Source organism: Hemibagrus wyckioides, linkage group LG04 (genome assembly GCF_019097595.1).
Source record: "Hemibagrus wyckioides isolate EC202008001 linkage group LG04, SWU_Hwy_1.0, whole genome shotgun sequence".
Classification (NCBI taxonomy): domain Eukaryota; kingdom Metazoa; phylum Chordata; class Actinopteri; order Siluriformes; family Bagridae; genus Hemibagrus; species Hemibagrus wyckioides.
Window position 1 is genome coordinate 11,763,699 of NC_080713.1, and position 15,787 is coordinate 11,779,485.

General features: G+C 42.2%; 1 protein-coding gene across 5 annotated transcripts in view; it reads right to left on the minus strand.

Annotated features, from left to right (window-relative positions):
- Positions 1-15,787, minus strand: part of trip12 (thyroid hormone receptor interactor 12) — a 50,769-nt gene that overhangs the window by 32,662 nt on the left and 2,320 nt on the right. For all 5 annotated transcript variants that reach the window (XM_058387223.1, XM_058387224.1, XM_058387226.1 and 2 more), the window contains exons 2-5: positions 14,578-14,619; positions 8,183-8,302; positions 6,590-6,715; positions 5,576-6,450 (exon numbers count right to left, since the gene is read on the minus strand). In XM_058387223.1, coding sequence (XP_058243206.1) covers positions 5,576-6,450; positions 6,590-6,715; positions 8,183-8,253 — 1,072 coding nt within the window. In that variant the 5' untranslated portion in view covers positions 8,254-8,302; positions 14,578-14,619. The remainder of the gene's footprint in view (positions 1-5,575; positions 6,451-6,589; positions 6,716-8,182; positions 8,303-14,577; positions 14,620-15,787) is intronic.

A 15,787-nucleotide genomic window follows, 5' to 3' on the forward strand; every position in this document is an offset into this window, starting at 1 on the left:
CAAATCATCCAGTCCACATATTTTGATCTTGGCGCAGGTTTTACCCCGGATGCCTTCCTGACACAACCCTTGGGCTTGAGACCAGCACTGAGAGTTAACCCTTCAAGTGGCCGGGTCAATCAAACCTCAAGCCACAGTATTAAGAGCATGTGACTCTGCAGCTGGACCACCAGGAACTCACTAAACCTCAAAAAATTGCTCAAAAAAATGTAATTAGGATACATTATTCATTAAATATCTATACTGATTTATCATCCAGCTCTACATACCACTGCAGAATTAATTCCGGTCCAATGTTCTCACATTGAGCTGCACATTATAAGCTTCTCTTCCTTCAAATCAAATCAGGGCTTAATAGTTATTCATCAAGTGCTGATTTAACATTTAAACACTCAACCTAAATCCGACGTATCTCAAAATAGATCCAAAACTCACCCGACAAAGCAAAAAAAAAAAAAAAACCAAAACACACGCACATTTGATCGGAATTAAATGTGTTGCAATGTGACGCTGCTCAAAACCTACCCAGGGGGCACAGGGAGAAAGTTTGGGGTGATGCCGAGGATTTTGCGGCCATTAGCCGTGTGTCCCAAGTCTCATACTTGTACACTAGTCTGTGCCAGTTTGTAGTATAAATTGTGAGTAGAGTGTGGGGGGAAAAAAAGGGTGGAATATTGGACACTTCATACACTTAAGACTCGCAGCTTAGCTTATGTAGCAGAAAAGGGGCGGGCCAACCAAGTGCTGGCTCTGGATGAGAAAAAAAACTTCAAGATGGCTGACAACACATCATACAAATGGTTCATATATTAGCCTATTTTGTGAAATTTACTTTTCACCAGTAGGAGAATACAGTGAAAACAGGTGGCAGAAGCTTCTGGATTAAAGCCCTTAGCACGTAGGGTTTAGCACATGGTTTGGGTCTTCTTAGCACATCTTAAAACTTTTTTTTATTCGTTGGTTAGAAACACAGCAACAGCTAACCTTGCCTGAGCGGATGCGATTGCTCTATACAAAACGGCGAGCAGTCGTATCAAGCGTTTATTTAGTCTCTTCCTCAGTACAAACCTCCAGCCCTCTTCTGAACCCAGAGCGAGTTCAGTGCACCAATCTAATCGGTGTTGCTCTGGAAAGGTCACTCAAATCCCCAGAGCTCACTAACACTTCAAGAGTGTTAACACACCACAGCACCCACTCTATTTCCCATGATCCTCTACACACCCATACAGCCCAGTCTGCTGGTTTTCAGTACTCTGACTCTAAAGGTATCCGACTGATTTGCTACGAGGATTACATTTCTCCACGCGCACGAACATCTCGAATTCCTCACGGCGACCGAGAGCACTTCTGTAACAGCGTTACGGAGAGCTGTAAATCAGATCTAGCACTTGAACTCCATAACACTCGTGCAGATGTTGTGCTTTATTTAAAGAAGCAGTACATCATTTGAAACCTGAAGCGAGGTTTTGCATTAGTACTTAAATACAAAAAAAAAGAAAATCAATGTCCTACCTCTGCACTCGGCCGCCGAGAGTGTCCGACTGCAAGTTACTGTAGCGACGGGTATTTTTAGCGTATTTTTAGCCTATTATTAGCACAGAGCTCGGCTGAAACGTGAGACGATCCCTCGGCCGTAGCGACCTGAGAGGAGTGGACGAGTGACCATTCATCGGTGCATGCTGAAAGGAAGGTTAGGAAGGTGTAGGTCTAAATGCTGTATTTAACATACAGACAACCTTGTGTAGATGTTTATCAACAGCCGCTCGACGTGATGTTCCACTGCACGCAACACGACTGACGGAATTTCAACCAAAATAGCTGAACCATCAGAATTATAATCATTTTCATCAATAATAGCTGATTAAACCGTATTATCAGTGCTGTATGATGTCGCTCGACTTGATCGGAAAAGACCGGATTTCATGTTTAGTCTTAGGATTGTTTGTGCTGTAAAGATCATTGTGGAGAGAATAAATGTTGGTGCAAGCAAAGAAATAAAACGGCTTGATGGAGTCTGAAAACTATAAACAGCCCCTATAAAGCTTTTTTTTTTTTTAGTATTTTGGATGTCAGACAGTCTCTCCAGGATTTTTCAGAAATAAAACTACGTGATTTTAAGGAAGAGGAACTTGCAATTTTTTCAAAATGGCAGCAGATTTGGGCCAAGATGCATTCAGCAACAGCACAAAGGCTTCATTCACTTGCGTTAAACATGAGTACAACTATCATAGAAAATAATTACATGCGTCTTTATTGTTCGGAGTTTAAAAGAAGAATCCTCTGCTTGCAATTTCACCAATTTGAGTAGTTTTCTTGATGAAAATAAATAAATAAACAAACAAACAAAAACACTGCAAGTTGTATCACATTTAGAAAACTAAAATAAAATAATTAATTAATTAAAACAACAAGCATTTTTGGCTACAATCACAAAAAAAAAATGCAAAATTGTGGAGAGACTGATCAAGTCTTGATTCATTGCATACATTAATGATTTATATCCTTTTCATTCAATCACAGAATTATGAGCTACACTGACCAGGTTATTTCACTTTAATCTGATTTAAAGTGTGCACGTGTTAAGAGTTTATCATCATCATCATCATCATCCACAGCTAATGACGGCAGGCTGGAGAATAATCATTTCGGCGTCACACTTAATAATTCATAGCGGTGACAGTCGAGTCAGAGGACACCGCCGCTTCCCTGAAGCCTCGACAGAGGAATAAACTCGAGCCGATATTGGAACACGAGGGGAAAAGCGTCCGAGAGCGGTGACGTGCCGAAAGGGCGAGCTTTGAGAATGTCAGCCAGTGCACGAGATCGCGTACGCGAATGACGAGCGTGCTGATGCAGCACTTCTGAAGGGCTGAGGACAATTCGGTTCTCCGCTTACAGCAGACACGCGTCTAGCGGCAGTCAAAGCCCGCGAGCTGTTACATCAGCGCTGAGAGAAACACACAGACGCACATTTTAGCTCCTGCTGCGCTGAAACCACCACTGGAGCTGGTGAAGAAAGAAAAGTAGCGACGTGAACATCCCTCTCTCCGTCACAAACAATCCATCACACCTCCTTCATCTCGTACTACAAAGACAGCGGCACTCGCTTTCAGCTCCGATCTGTAAGAAAACTTTTTTTTCCCTTTCACCAGAACATCTCCGTGCGATAGATGAACACACAACTGCACAACCTTCTGTACACACCGTCTGTCATACACAACTATTTTCTATTCAGCGTTCTGGGTTTGTTTGTTTTTTGTGTAGCTCTGTATTTACTTTACTTTTTTTTTTTTTTGTACCATAAATTCCCTCGCTGGATCAACAGAGTCTGTCTATCTACAAACTCTCTGAACCCTGGAGCTGCAGGTCCAAGTGAATCTTCAGCGCATCAGTTAGGCGGACATGGCTATTCAATCATTCCTATTCCACAGTGCTACTGAATTCTCTAATCTGATTGGTCAGAAGGATTCGATTTCTGTAACAGCCCAGACTGCAATTCAAATCACACGGTCAGTTTTATATTAAGGCTATCGTTTCTATAGTAACAGATGATATGCTCCACCTAAAGCTCCCAATAAACAGAAAAAAAGACTTAAAGATATTCTTTAACAAAGACCAATGCAGTAAAGTTGATATAGTGAAGGTCATCAGGACATCAATAAGGGGATTATTGCAGACAAAAATGCTTGATTCGTCTTTTAAACTCCTAGCACTGTAGTCACGTATGTAATTACTGTCTGAGATCTGTACTCATGTTCAACACACGTAAATGGTAGAAGGTTTTGGCTGAACGCATGTTGTGACATCACATGCATGCCTTGAGGCTGAAAATCTGTGATAAATTGCAAGCTCCTCCTCCCAAATATTAAGGAGTTGATCACTACTGTGTAAGATGTTTACTTTACACTGATGGAAGGAGTCTCCAGTGTCAGTGATTTGTAACGGGACGTTTTCCTGCCATTCTTCTCTCTCATTAACAAAACAAGATGGGTTTGTGGGAGGAGCTAGGGGTATGGGCCACTCTTACTGTTTAGTAATTGGCTGCCAAACATTGCTTTTTCGCCCTGGCTGAGGGTGGGAGCTCAGGGGCGGAGTCTCCAGTGTCAGCGATTTGTAAACAGGACATTTTTGCTGCAATTTATGTTTCTCATTATGGGGGTTTTTTTTTTTTTTTGGTTCTTATTAACTTTAAGAGGGATAAACTACAGCATGGTGAGGACTATAAGTGTTTATAACAAGGGCTGAGTGACAGGACTGTTTTACATCGATTTAAGACAACATTTCTAACAATCTGTTGTTTACACATCACTGTGATAGTGAACACATTTTGCCAGTCGAGCTGAAAGGGTTTAGACGTGAGCCATGCAAGTCGTTTATAAAGCAGACCTTACTCTATTCACTACTCAGCTCTTCTCAGCATTCTCCCTGACAGACATGAACAATTTAAGAGTAAGCAACAGCAGGCAGCTCCCCAGCTCATCTTTTCTCCTTGTTATATGTCTGGCAACGTAGCAGCATCCCAAGTCTCATACTTATGCGCTACTAAAAAAAAAAACAAGTTTAATGTTGGACATTTCATGCAATCAACACTCACAGCTTTGCAATTAGAGGAAAAGGAGTGGACTGGAGGCGTTGATGCTGAATAATGAGAAAAAAAATTCTCAGACAAAAGTCTTAAATTAGTCCACCTGGTGAGATTTATTTCTTTAACGCTTTCTGAATCCGTCATATGTGAGACGATACTACCCTTCTAACCTCCGTACACTGGACATCTGTGTATATAGTGGACAGAGTAAGCGCACAGTGTACAGAACATCTTTAAGGATGCAGCTAGAGGTCTATCTAAACTGCTCGATAACGGACTAAAGGGCAAACAGGTCATTTACAAACTAAGCAAAGAAAGTGCTCGAGGCAACACAATAAAAATTTGTTTCTTTACAAGAAAACTGGGACAGGATATAATATCAACGGAAAAAAAGTGAGTCGATCCTCGTTACGTCAAAAGTATTTGTCTAACACCATCGTTCCGTAGAGCGCACACAGACGCGCAATAAAACCCAAGAGTTAAGCAGAAATCACACATTTTCACACTGTAAAAATGTTACAAGAGATTAAGAAAAATAATAAAGAAGCTGGCATTGCACATGCTGAAGAAAAAATCTGTGAGAGATCTGGGAGTGGCTTAATATTCTAATGAGCATGTTTGATTGACATTTAGTCTTCCTGACGTATAGATAACTCACCATTTATTATGACTTATAATGGAGTTGTCCTAAAAGTTAAAAGAAATGCATTCTCTCCCTCTCGTTTTTTTTTTTAAACCCTGCAAGCTTTATAATCAAAGATTTGCTCTAGCCACTTCTATTGAAGTGATGACAGACACGATGCATCATGTGACCGTGTCTCATTCAGGATTCGGTTTAATCACACTTGCTAGTTTTTATCACAGTGTGATGTTTGCCATCTCACACTGGCTCGCACTGCACAGATACGGTGTGTAGAGCTGAATTTAGAAGGAATGTGTAGAAGGTGTAACTAAGGATGAAAGGCGTAAAGGTGAGAGCGAGAGACTCACTGGCGAGTTTGGCCTGCAGTCCGCTCGGGCCGGGTTTGCTGGACCCTGATGGCGTTTCGGGTTTGGAGGATCCGGGCAGGGCGAGTCTGGGCTTCGGCAAGTTCACTCTGGGACTGAAGCGGCTCGTCCAATCGAATTTAGAGGCAGCTGTACTGGATTTGCTGTGCTCTTTATCGCGACTGCTGCGGCGAGGAGACGGCGAAGAGGCGGAGCGGGAGCGCCGCGACTTGCTCTGATCTTTACCCTGCTTGAGCCGGGCGCCCTGCGAGGGCGGGGCACAGCCGCTGGCACCGGCGACCACCACAGAAGAAGAGGAGGAGGAAGAGGAAGTGAAAGAGGAAGAAGAAGCGGAGGAGGAAGAGGCTGAGTCGGTCACGGATTTGGCCGAGGCGGCCAATTTGGACGCCAGTTTGGAGGGTTTGGATGAGCGGCTGGCCTGCTCGCTGCTCGAGCCGGATAAAAACGAAGAAGAGGAAGAGAATGAGGAGGAAGAAGAGGAGCAAAATGGGGTGTCTGCCTTTTTGCGTTTGTGGGAGGAGCTAGAGGCGGCGCACGTGCCGCTCTTCCTGTTTAGTGTCCTGCTAGTAGGATGTTCGGCTGCCAAACGTCGCTTTTTCGACCTGGCTGAGGGTGGGAGCTCGGGGGCGGAGTCAGCAGTAGGGCCAGCAGGTTCTGGCTGCTCTGAGCTCTCAAGGGGCGGAGCTTTGGGCCGCTTGGCCGGGCTGGGCGAGTAGGAGGTGTTGTTGTGATCAGGTGCAGAGCTACGTTTGAGGGCACGGTTGTTGCTGACTTCGCGCTGCTCGTGTTGGCCTGAACTTCCTGCTGCCTCCGAATCCGGGTCAGAGTGACTTACTGACGAGAGAGAAAGACTGTTTCTGCAGAGAGAGAGAGAGAGAGAGAGAGAAAGAGAGAGAGAAAGAGAGAGAGATTAGAGCAAGTTCTACAAACACAGAGTAAGCAAATTCATTTGAATAGCATTAATCTGTCCTTTGAGTTTCTTGATGTGGACACTACCTTCGAGGGGCGTGGCCACGCGAGGAGCCAGCTGCAGGCGTGGGCGGGGCTTTGGAAGCTTTAGTATATGATCTTCTACTTTCAGGAGGGGAATTTGTTTTTTGTTTGGTTTGTTCTGACTGCAACCTGAAAAGCAGTTACAAAAATAAAAGACCAGCATTAGAACATCTGCTACCTGACTTACGCTTCCACAAAACACTGAATAATCCACGACAGCAAACAAAGTATCGCTCCCCGGGAGATTTATTCTTCTTCTTCTAGTTCACAGGCAAACATTTTACAGACAGCGGGAGAAAAGATGTTTCGTGCCCTTAGCCTATCTTTCTCACAGTTTTAACGACCGAGGTTTGGGCATGTTTGGACTCATCTTGCTGGGGAAGCAGGAAGCTGACACACAAAACAAAAACCAGTATGCAAAAAGAGTTATAAACCTTTTTACTGTGAATCATCTGCCGTCCTGTCGTTAGCAGTTTAGTGCTAAGTGCTAACAGGATACATGACTATTTTATAATAGCCAGTTATAATGAACACCTAATTTTTTATAATGCTTTAAAACGATGTTAAAAGCAGAGAGGTGTTCAACATGGAAAAACACTGACCGTCAATTACAAACTGCTATCTTGCTGTGTAAAAGTAAACACACCCCATGCCTTTAGAAACCATTTAAGGGACGTTGCTTTTAATGTCAAAATCTGTAACTACATCAACAACAATGTTTTTATGCATATTCGGGGGGAACATATGATACTAGGTCAACAATGCTGTGCGCTTTCTATTTGATACATATAACATAAAAAATGCTAGTTGTGCATTAGCATTTGCTTTTTCGTTCCATTTGAAATGAGGCAGGTGTGTGATCATGTAATCAAACACGCAAACAGTAACATGATTTACATCTGAATTGTCATAACGTATGTCCCACAAATAGAAAACACAATGACAGATACACCAATACGATTATATGCGACATGAATATAATTAGTCCGGAAAAATCTTCCATACAGCTCTATGTGGCTCCAATACATGAAATTCTGTATTGGTGTACAAGTTCTACACAATTCTAGCCCTGACCTGTCATGCACTGTGTATTCTGACACCTTTCTATCAGAACCAACATTAACTTCTTCAGCAGTTTGTCCAACAGTAGCTCATCAGTCGGATCTGATCACACGGTCCAGCCTTCGCTCCCCACGTGCATCAATGAGCCTTGGCCACCCATGACCCTGTCACCGGTTCACCACTGTTCCTTCCTTGGACCACTATATAGATACTATATAGATACTGACCACTGCAGCCCAGGAACACCCCACAAGAGCTGCAGTTTTGGAGATGCTCTGATCCAGTCGTCTAGCCATCAAAACTTGTGTCCTTGCTGTACTCGCTCAAATCCTTAGACTGGTCCATTTTCCCTGCTTCTAACACACCAACTTTGAGGACAAAATGTTCACTTGCTGCCTAATATATCCCACCCACTAACAGGTGCCATGATGAGGAGATAATAATGAGGATACTTATTCACCTCTCGGTGTTCATAATGTTATACCGGATCGGTGTATAGACACAGACAGACAGGTGTGTTATGGGCATACAGACCTGGTGGCGAGTGTGTTCCTCTGTGATCGGCGCAGTGACCCCCCTGCAGTGTGATTAATCCTGATGGACATTGGCACCTCTCTCCTGAAGGGACATACCCTTTATAGACACTACCATTCACTAGAGACAGATAGAGGGGAGGAGGGAGAAGATAAGAGGGCATACGAGTGTTAAAAATGGTGTATACGCAATATTCACTATCATTCATCATGCACATTCACATGGTCTGTGATACCACACGCAGCTTCACTAAAGGCCGGCCTGAGAAAGTGTGTATGTGTGAGAGAAAGGTGCATGCACTCAAATGAGTGTACATTTGTGTCAACATTTAAGGGTGTGTCTCAATCAGCTCCCTAGTTGAGTAGTCAGGGCACTGATCAAGGAGTCAGCCATTTTAAGGATTCAATCGCAAAATCCTCTCAATCGCAAAATCCTTCCAATTTGTGAAAGTGTGCTCCCTAAAAAAAAAATCCCACAGTGCACTGCAAAAGCCAGGTAGCATCCATGCTCGCTACGTTCCCTTACTGGAAATGAGGTGACAATTTCTGGAGCCTCTCAGTTTAAATAAATAATAATCATGTCAGAGATATGGATCCTGCATGTTGTTGATAAACGCGAGTGGTGACAATGTGAGTGAGTATGTGGTCATGGCATCAGAAACGGTCATCTGTGTCCCAACATGCAGTGATACAGGCTTCTTACCAGCGTCACAACACGTGGAGACGATATACTGATTCATCATCTAGGGAGCTGATTTGAGACGCACCCATAGTTCCATAGTTTCAGTGTGTTACTAATTATGAACACACACATGCACTCAAACACATGAGGAACATTTTCGAGTGCCTGTAATGAAATACTAAGAGCGCTATTGTTGGGTGTGTGTCACAGCCTGCGTCTATATGAAGGCAGTGAGATATGAAAAAGAAAAGCTGTGCGTGGCAGTAATTTAATGCAGAGAGCAGCACTGTTGTGTCATGCAAGTTCGCAGGACCAGAGAGAGAGAGAGAGAGAGAGAGAGAGAGAGAATGGGGGGGGGCAGAGAGCGAGAGAGAGAGAGGGGACAGACAGACAGACAAAGAGAGGACAGAGAGAGAGACAGAGATAGAGAGAGAGAGAAACAGAGAGACTGACAGAGAGAGAGACAGAAAACCGAGAGCGAGAGCCAGACAAAAAAGAGAGAGAGAGAGACAGAGAGAGAGAAAATATTTAGCTAGAACAGACGGGTCAGTTTTACAGATGCAGCATTTTTGAGGAACGAGTGATGCGACTACTCAAATCGGCAAAACTGCAAGTGTGGGATTCTTCTATTAAACTCCTAGCGGTGATGAGATGTATGTAATTACTCTGTATGACGGATGCAGTCATGTTCAATGCGTGTGAAAGCTACTCTGAATATTTCGGAGATCGCGTTTGATTCTGCTTTTATTTATGCTAACACAAAAATCAAAATCAAAAATTTCACACTGTTCTCATGTGAAGCGTTCGATCGTTTTACCTCACTGTGTTAGACAACAGACAATTAACATAGAAGTAACATGACCACACATCACCGAATCCAATGAGGGTTTTACTCTCAGGCGAAAGTGCTGCTAACACTGACTTATCAAACTGCAGGGTTTTATAACCTGCTACTACTGTGAGACGCTCCTCTACCTAGGTTAAGAACGATGATAACCCGGGGTTTAGAACAGTGTGAAAAGCCTTACTGCATAATCTACACTGTCTTTTAAATCTCTCTGTACTGAACTGACTTATTTAATAAAAACTTTCCATCACAAACAAGGCAGCATTAAAAAAAGAAAGACGGCATCTTCTGCTACAAATACTAACATTAATAAAGTACCAGTGTCATCTTCTCAAACACCTGGAGTAACAGGTAGGCTGGAGTGATGTCTCAGACACGTATTTAACAGCTTTCACCTCATATCAGATGTGACGGACTCCAAAGCTTTACTAGTCTGAACAGCGTCCCTTAGCTGGCTATGAGCGACACGCTCTGAATGGGAAAACACTATAAAGCAGAGCGAGGAACAGTTTTATTTAGTTGAATCAGATTTTCAGGGGTCCTCCTGAACCAGGGTTTAGATGATGGCAGATTGTTCTCTTCTTACTCCAGGTGACCTGGTATAGATGGACCCACAACACACAGACTAGGGATCAACTCATACCTTGAACAATGGTGTATAGAGGAACTGGTCTGTGGAACGCCGTCATGCTGATTAAAACACAACATGAAGCGACAGCGAGTTGGACGCGGTTAGCGATTTACGGTCGCAGCGATGAAGCAGACTGCAAACTGTGCTGCGAGATATACGAGTCATCTTCCTATGATACCTGGTAGAACACCTTAAACAACTGGATGTGAGTGAAGAGAACATCATCCAGTAGGTTATTCTCAACAATCAACTGTTACTGAAAACTGACCCTGACTGGCTCTGATGCAATAAAACACACACACCAAAGACTTTACTTACAGCTTACACAGATCAGGCATAACATTATGACCACCTGCCGAATATTGTGTTGATCCCTCTTTTGCTTCCAAAACAGCCCTGACCCGTCATGCACTGTGTATTCTGACACCTTTCTATCAGAACCAGCATTAACTTCTTCAGCGGTTTCAGCAACAGTAGCTCGTCTGTTGGATCGGATCACTCGGTCCAGCCTTCACTACCCACATGCATCAATGAGCCTTGGTCACCCATGACCCTGTCTCCAGTTCACCACTGTTCCTTCCTTGGACCACTTTTGACAGATACTGACCACTGCAGACCGGGAACACCCCACAAGAGCTCTGATTCAGTCGTCTAGCCATCACAATTTGTCCTTCATCCAACTCACTCAAATCCTTACTCTTGCCCATTTTTCCTGCTTCTAACACATCAACTTTGAGGACAAAATGTTCACTTGCTGCCTAATATATCCCACCCACTAACAGGTGCCATGATGAGGAGATAATCAGTGTTATTCACCTCACCTCTTATTGCTCATAATGTTATGCCTGATTGTTAACTCAATCCCAGTTAACTAATAGTACACTAGCTGGATTTAAAAAGAACGCGCCTAGGAGCTGAAGCATGTTTCACTGTGTAAACAGAGAAAAACTAATTCTATAGAACACTTCATGACTGATTAATAGCAAGTAGATTATGCATTTCCATATCCGTATGAACAACAGAGAAGAAAAATACTTAATTACAGCGCTCGCATTTTTAATTCAGTAGTAATCCGATCACGGTTGGATGCAAATCTGTAAATAAGAAGGCTAATCCATGGTTTAGTGGCAGATTCTGAATAGTCAGGGTTAACTGTTAACCCCAGGGCAAAATATGAACACTGTGAAATGTCCAAACAACCTAGGATTCCATTTGTATTAATTAACTAATGTATTAACTCTATTTCTAAGGCTATTTTGTTGTGGCCATGTTCAGTAGTCGATGTCCATCACGCCAAAGTCCACAGTGATGGTTAATGTCTCATATGAAAGTAGACACTCGGCGCTTCAAGAATCTGTCGTATTTACGAAGTATTTCTGGTTTTTTCCACCCTACTGGGGCAATAGATTCATAAAAAATAAACAGTTTTATTTCACACAAATGTTTCTATCTTCCAAGTAAAGGTTGAGACCAAACCCATTTCTGCTCTTCCAGACACCCCGAATCAAGAACTTGTTCATATGCATCTGAATTTTGAAGGCATTATCTTCAACCACTAAAACTGTGTGTAAGGTTCACCAACAGAGAGAGAAAACACACACACACACGTCTCACACTGAAAGCCAACAGAACTCCTGAGTCATGTTCTATCAGACTTGCGACTGGCGATAAAATCATTTGTTTACACAGAGTGAAAATGTCTGATGAGTCGATTTCAGCTCTTCTGGAGGAACGGAGCATCAGTGGACTGGTAGAAAGGGTTAAATAAAAAGCTTTTCATTTCATTTTAATGTATAAATATGGGTTCAGGAGTCCACCATGAGTGTGATAAAAGATGCTGATCTTATCTGCCATGTTATTTACTACCAACTATCTAGGAATTATTTCTCTCTCTTTATTTTTATACAACATGGTATTTTTTTTCATAGTATTTTTTGTTTCCTTGAAAAAATAAAAAGAAAAAATAACGTTGCTATGGTGACCGAGTCACTGACCAGCTTGGATTTCAGCAGTAAGACACAAAAACCTTGCATTTTACAGAATAATGAAAGCACTGCTGGCAGTATTATTCCTCCTATCAGTCGCTGTTATTTACTATAAATGAATAAATTGAGCTTTTGAGTGTTACATATCTGGTACTATTCACACACTCGAGCACTCTCATTCACTTGTTCAGTCGCTCGCTCAGTCTCTCTCTGTTTACATTAGTCATTATATTATTTATTTTTTATATATATATATATATATATATATATATATATATATATATATATATATATATATATATATATATATATATATATATATATATATATATATATATATATATATTTCTTTTAACAGGGTGCAGATTGTATCTGTTCAGGTGTTACAGCATTAACTGCATCACAGACTGAATGAGCGAACCATCACTTTCACTGCAACTTTTATTTCCCAAGTTTAATATTGTGACTATGGATTGCCTGAAAGCCTGAGAAGGGGAAAAAAACAGACATAAGGAAGCCATGTTTCTGTATCAATTACTATGCTAAATGTTTGGAGCTTCGTAACGTTTCAATTTCAATGGTTTCTTTTCCCCAAAATGCCGGGCTTTTCCCTCTGCTAGCTTTAGGAGAACATGTTGAGTTTTAAAAATGTTATAAAATAAAAAGACATTTGTAGTATGGTTTGTCCACCAGAGTGTTGCCAGCCATCTTGAAACGATTTTCTCATCCAGCATCAGCGTCTGGTAGCTCCACCGCTCCAAATCACTGAATTCAGGTGTTGTTTTTCAGGGGTTGGGCTCGGCCCCTTAGTTCCAGTGAAAGGAACTCTTAATGCTTCAGCATACCAAGACATTTTGGACAATTTCATGCTTCGAACTTTGTGGGAACAGTTTGGGGATGACCCCTTCCTGTTCCAACATGACTGCACACCAGTGCACAAAGCAAGGACCATAAAGACATGGATGAGTGAGTTTGGTGTGAAGGAACTTGACTGGCCTGCACAGAGTCCTGACCTCAACCTGATAGAACACCATTGGGATGAATTTAGAGAGGAGACTATTTCATCCTGAAGGTGTTCTATCAGGAAGGCCATCTGTGCAGGACAGTCAAGTTCCTCCACACTAAACTCGCTTATCCATGTCTTTATGGAACTTGCTTTGTGCACTGGTGTGAACAGGAAGGGGTCATCCCCAAACTGGTCCCACAAATTTGGGTGCATGAAATTGTCCAAAATCTCTTGGTATGCTGAAGCATTACGAGTTCCTTTCACTGGAACTAAGCAGCCGAGCCCAACCCCTGAAAAACAACACCTGAATTCAATGAAATAGTGTATTTTAGATTTCTTTCTGCACACAACTACATGTACACACACGTGCACACTTCCTCTTGTCAGTGTTGATGCACTTATCAATCACACAGTACATTATTACATTATATCAGCTCCCATGATTTAGCCTAGTGAATTAGGTTCCTAGGAAACATCAGACTGGAAAGAACATGATCCAGCAAATTCGGACTTTATGCTACACACTGCACACAACTCTCTACCTGCTCCCTGTGCCTACTTTTTGCCATTGGAATGTTGGGGTTTAGTCCGGTGTGGTGTTGCGTACGGTGCTGTGTACAATGTCTGTACCGTTCAGTACATGGTCGCAAAGACTTCTGACTTTAAACTGTCCCAGTTTTCGAAGAATTTAACATCAAAGTGCTTCTCATCGTGAGCGGCAAACCCTGTATCCCAGTTCACTGTGTGTGTGTGGAGACGCACGGCCAACAGACCAGCAGCTAATGCTGCCTTCACATATACATTGACTTGCAGACACAAAGCCACCTGAGATCATTCATGTTCAACGTGAGCTGCTGATTCCAGTGACATGAGTGACAGTCACCGTTGGTGACCAGATGTGGGCAGCACGATAATGTTGATTAATAACTTCAAATCAATGTGTAGCAACTTTGTACATTGACTAGCAATGAGAGTAAAGAGAGTAGAACACACACTGCTTCTCCTTCATCTTCTATATGATATGATGTAGATACACACTGGTGAATTTTATATGCAAAGGTCAAATCCTTCCAGATGTTTCATTTTCTGATAGCCGTCACCCAGTGAGAAACGCTATCACTATGGCAACCAGTAGTAGAAACACCTACTCACTGTCCAGCCACTGGTAGCTATAAAATTACTCTGTGTGAGTGTGGGGCTTAAGGAATACATCTAGAAACCTAAAATGAAGAAGTGTTCACTTACCAGCCGTGTGCAAATGCCCCAACCGGCAGCCTAGAACGACAACTGGTGGAAGAGAGCAGAAATGAGGGAGAGTTCAGAGAAATGTGTTAGAGCACCGAGACAAAAGATGCAACTTAAGCATGCAAACATTATAACTTGTACAAACAAACATTACGCAACCTTAACACAAAGATATGTTTGGGTCTGACGCTTTCTTTTCCTTTTACCAGTTTTCGAGAAAAGTTTATAGACTCTAGTTGGTCATTAGCCAAGCAGCATGCCTAATTCATCTGGCTAACTATCAACAACACGGAAAAACTTTCACACAAGCAGCAAGGCAGGATTAAGACTGTATTCCAAAAAAAAACACACAAATATAAACATAAATCTGGAACCAGATCAACATTTAAAGCACAATTCCAAATTTTTTTATAATGCTTGTGTGAAGTGCTACCAGACTCTGAAAAAGAAATTCAAGCATCAAGATGGCTGCTACTAATGTCATGCCCATGATAACCCTTCATCCATGTTATACAGTGTATAATGCGCAGTGATGTAGGCTTGTAGAGTACTACGTGTAACACTGTGAGACTAACAGAGCTGAATTCAGTAAATGGTCTCATTCAGGACGCTGTAAAATGTCTGCGACTCAATTTTGAATAATTACGGGCAGAAGTTCTAGTATATGAGCGCCGGTGTTTTACAATAACTCGGCACTTGTGGCACTGAAACCAAAGCCCTGGTGGATTTTACGGTTTACCTGACAGGAAGGAGTATGGTAACAAGCGTGTGGAATCTTCTAGATTAGCAATTTTTAAAAAATGTTTAGCCACTGAGCGTTAAAAAAAAAAAAAAAAAAAACCCTGAGCGAGGATACAGTTGTCTTGGGCTCAATTGTGTGCTTAACATGTCAGGTGTGTAATCTAGTCATTACCAAAGACAAGGCTGGTGTGTGCCACAGACGGCTATAAAATAATAAAATCTCAGTGAACCTCAGTTTAGTCATTCAGATAACCCTTTAAACAAAAACAATGTGGTGTAAGTGAGGCACGTGCCGGTTATTGATCAACACGATCACGTGACGCTGAAAAATCCCATATCCTTGTAGTCCAGTTGAAAGGAAGGCTGTCCAGTAAGGTTTAGAACAAATATAGAGCAGTGGTCGTGGAAAATGACTCACTGGACTATTGTGCCATGTCAGTGGAGTAGATTTATAATCCAGTATAGCGCA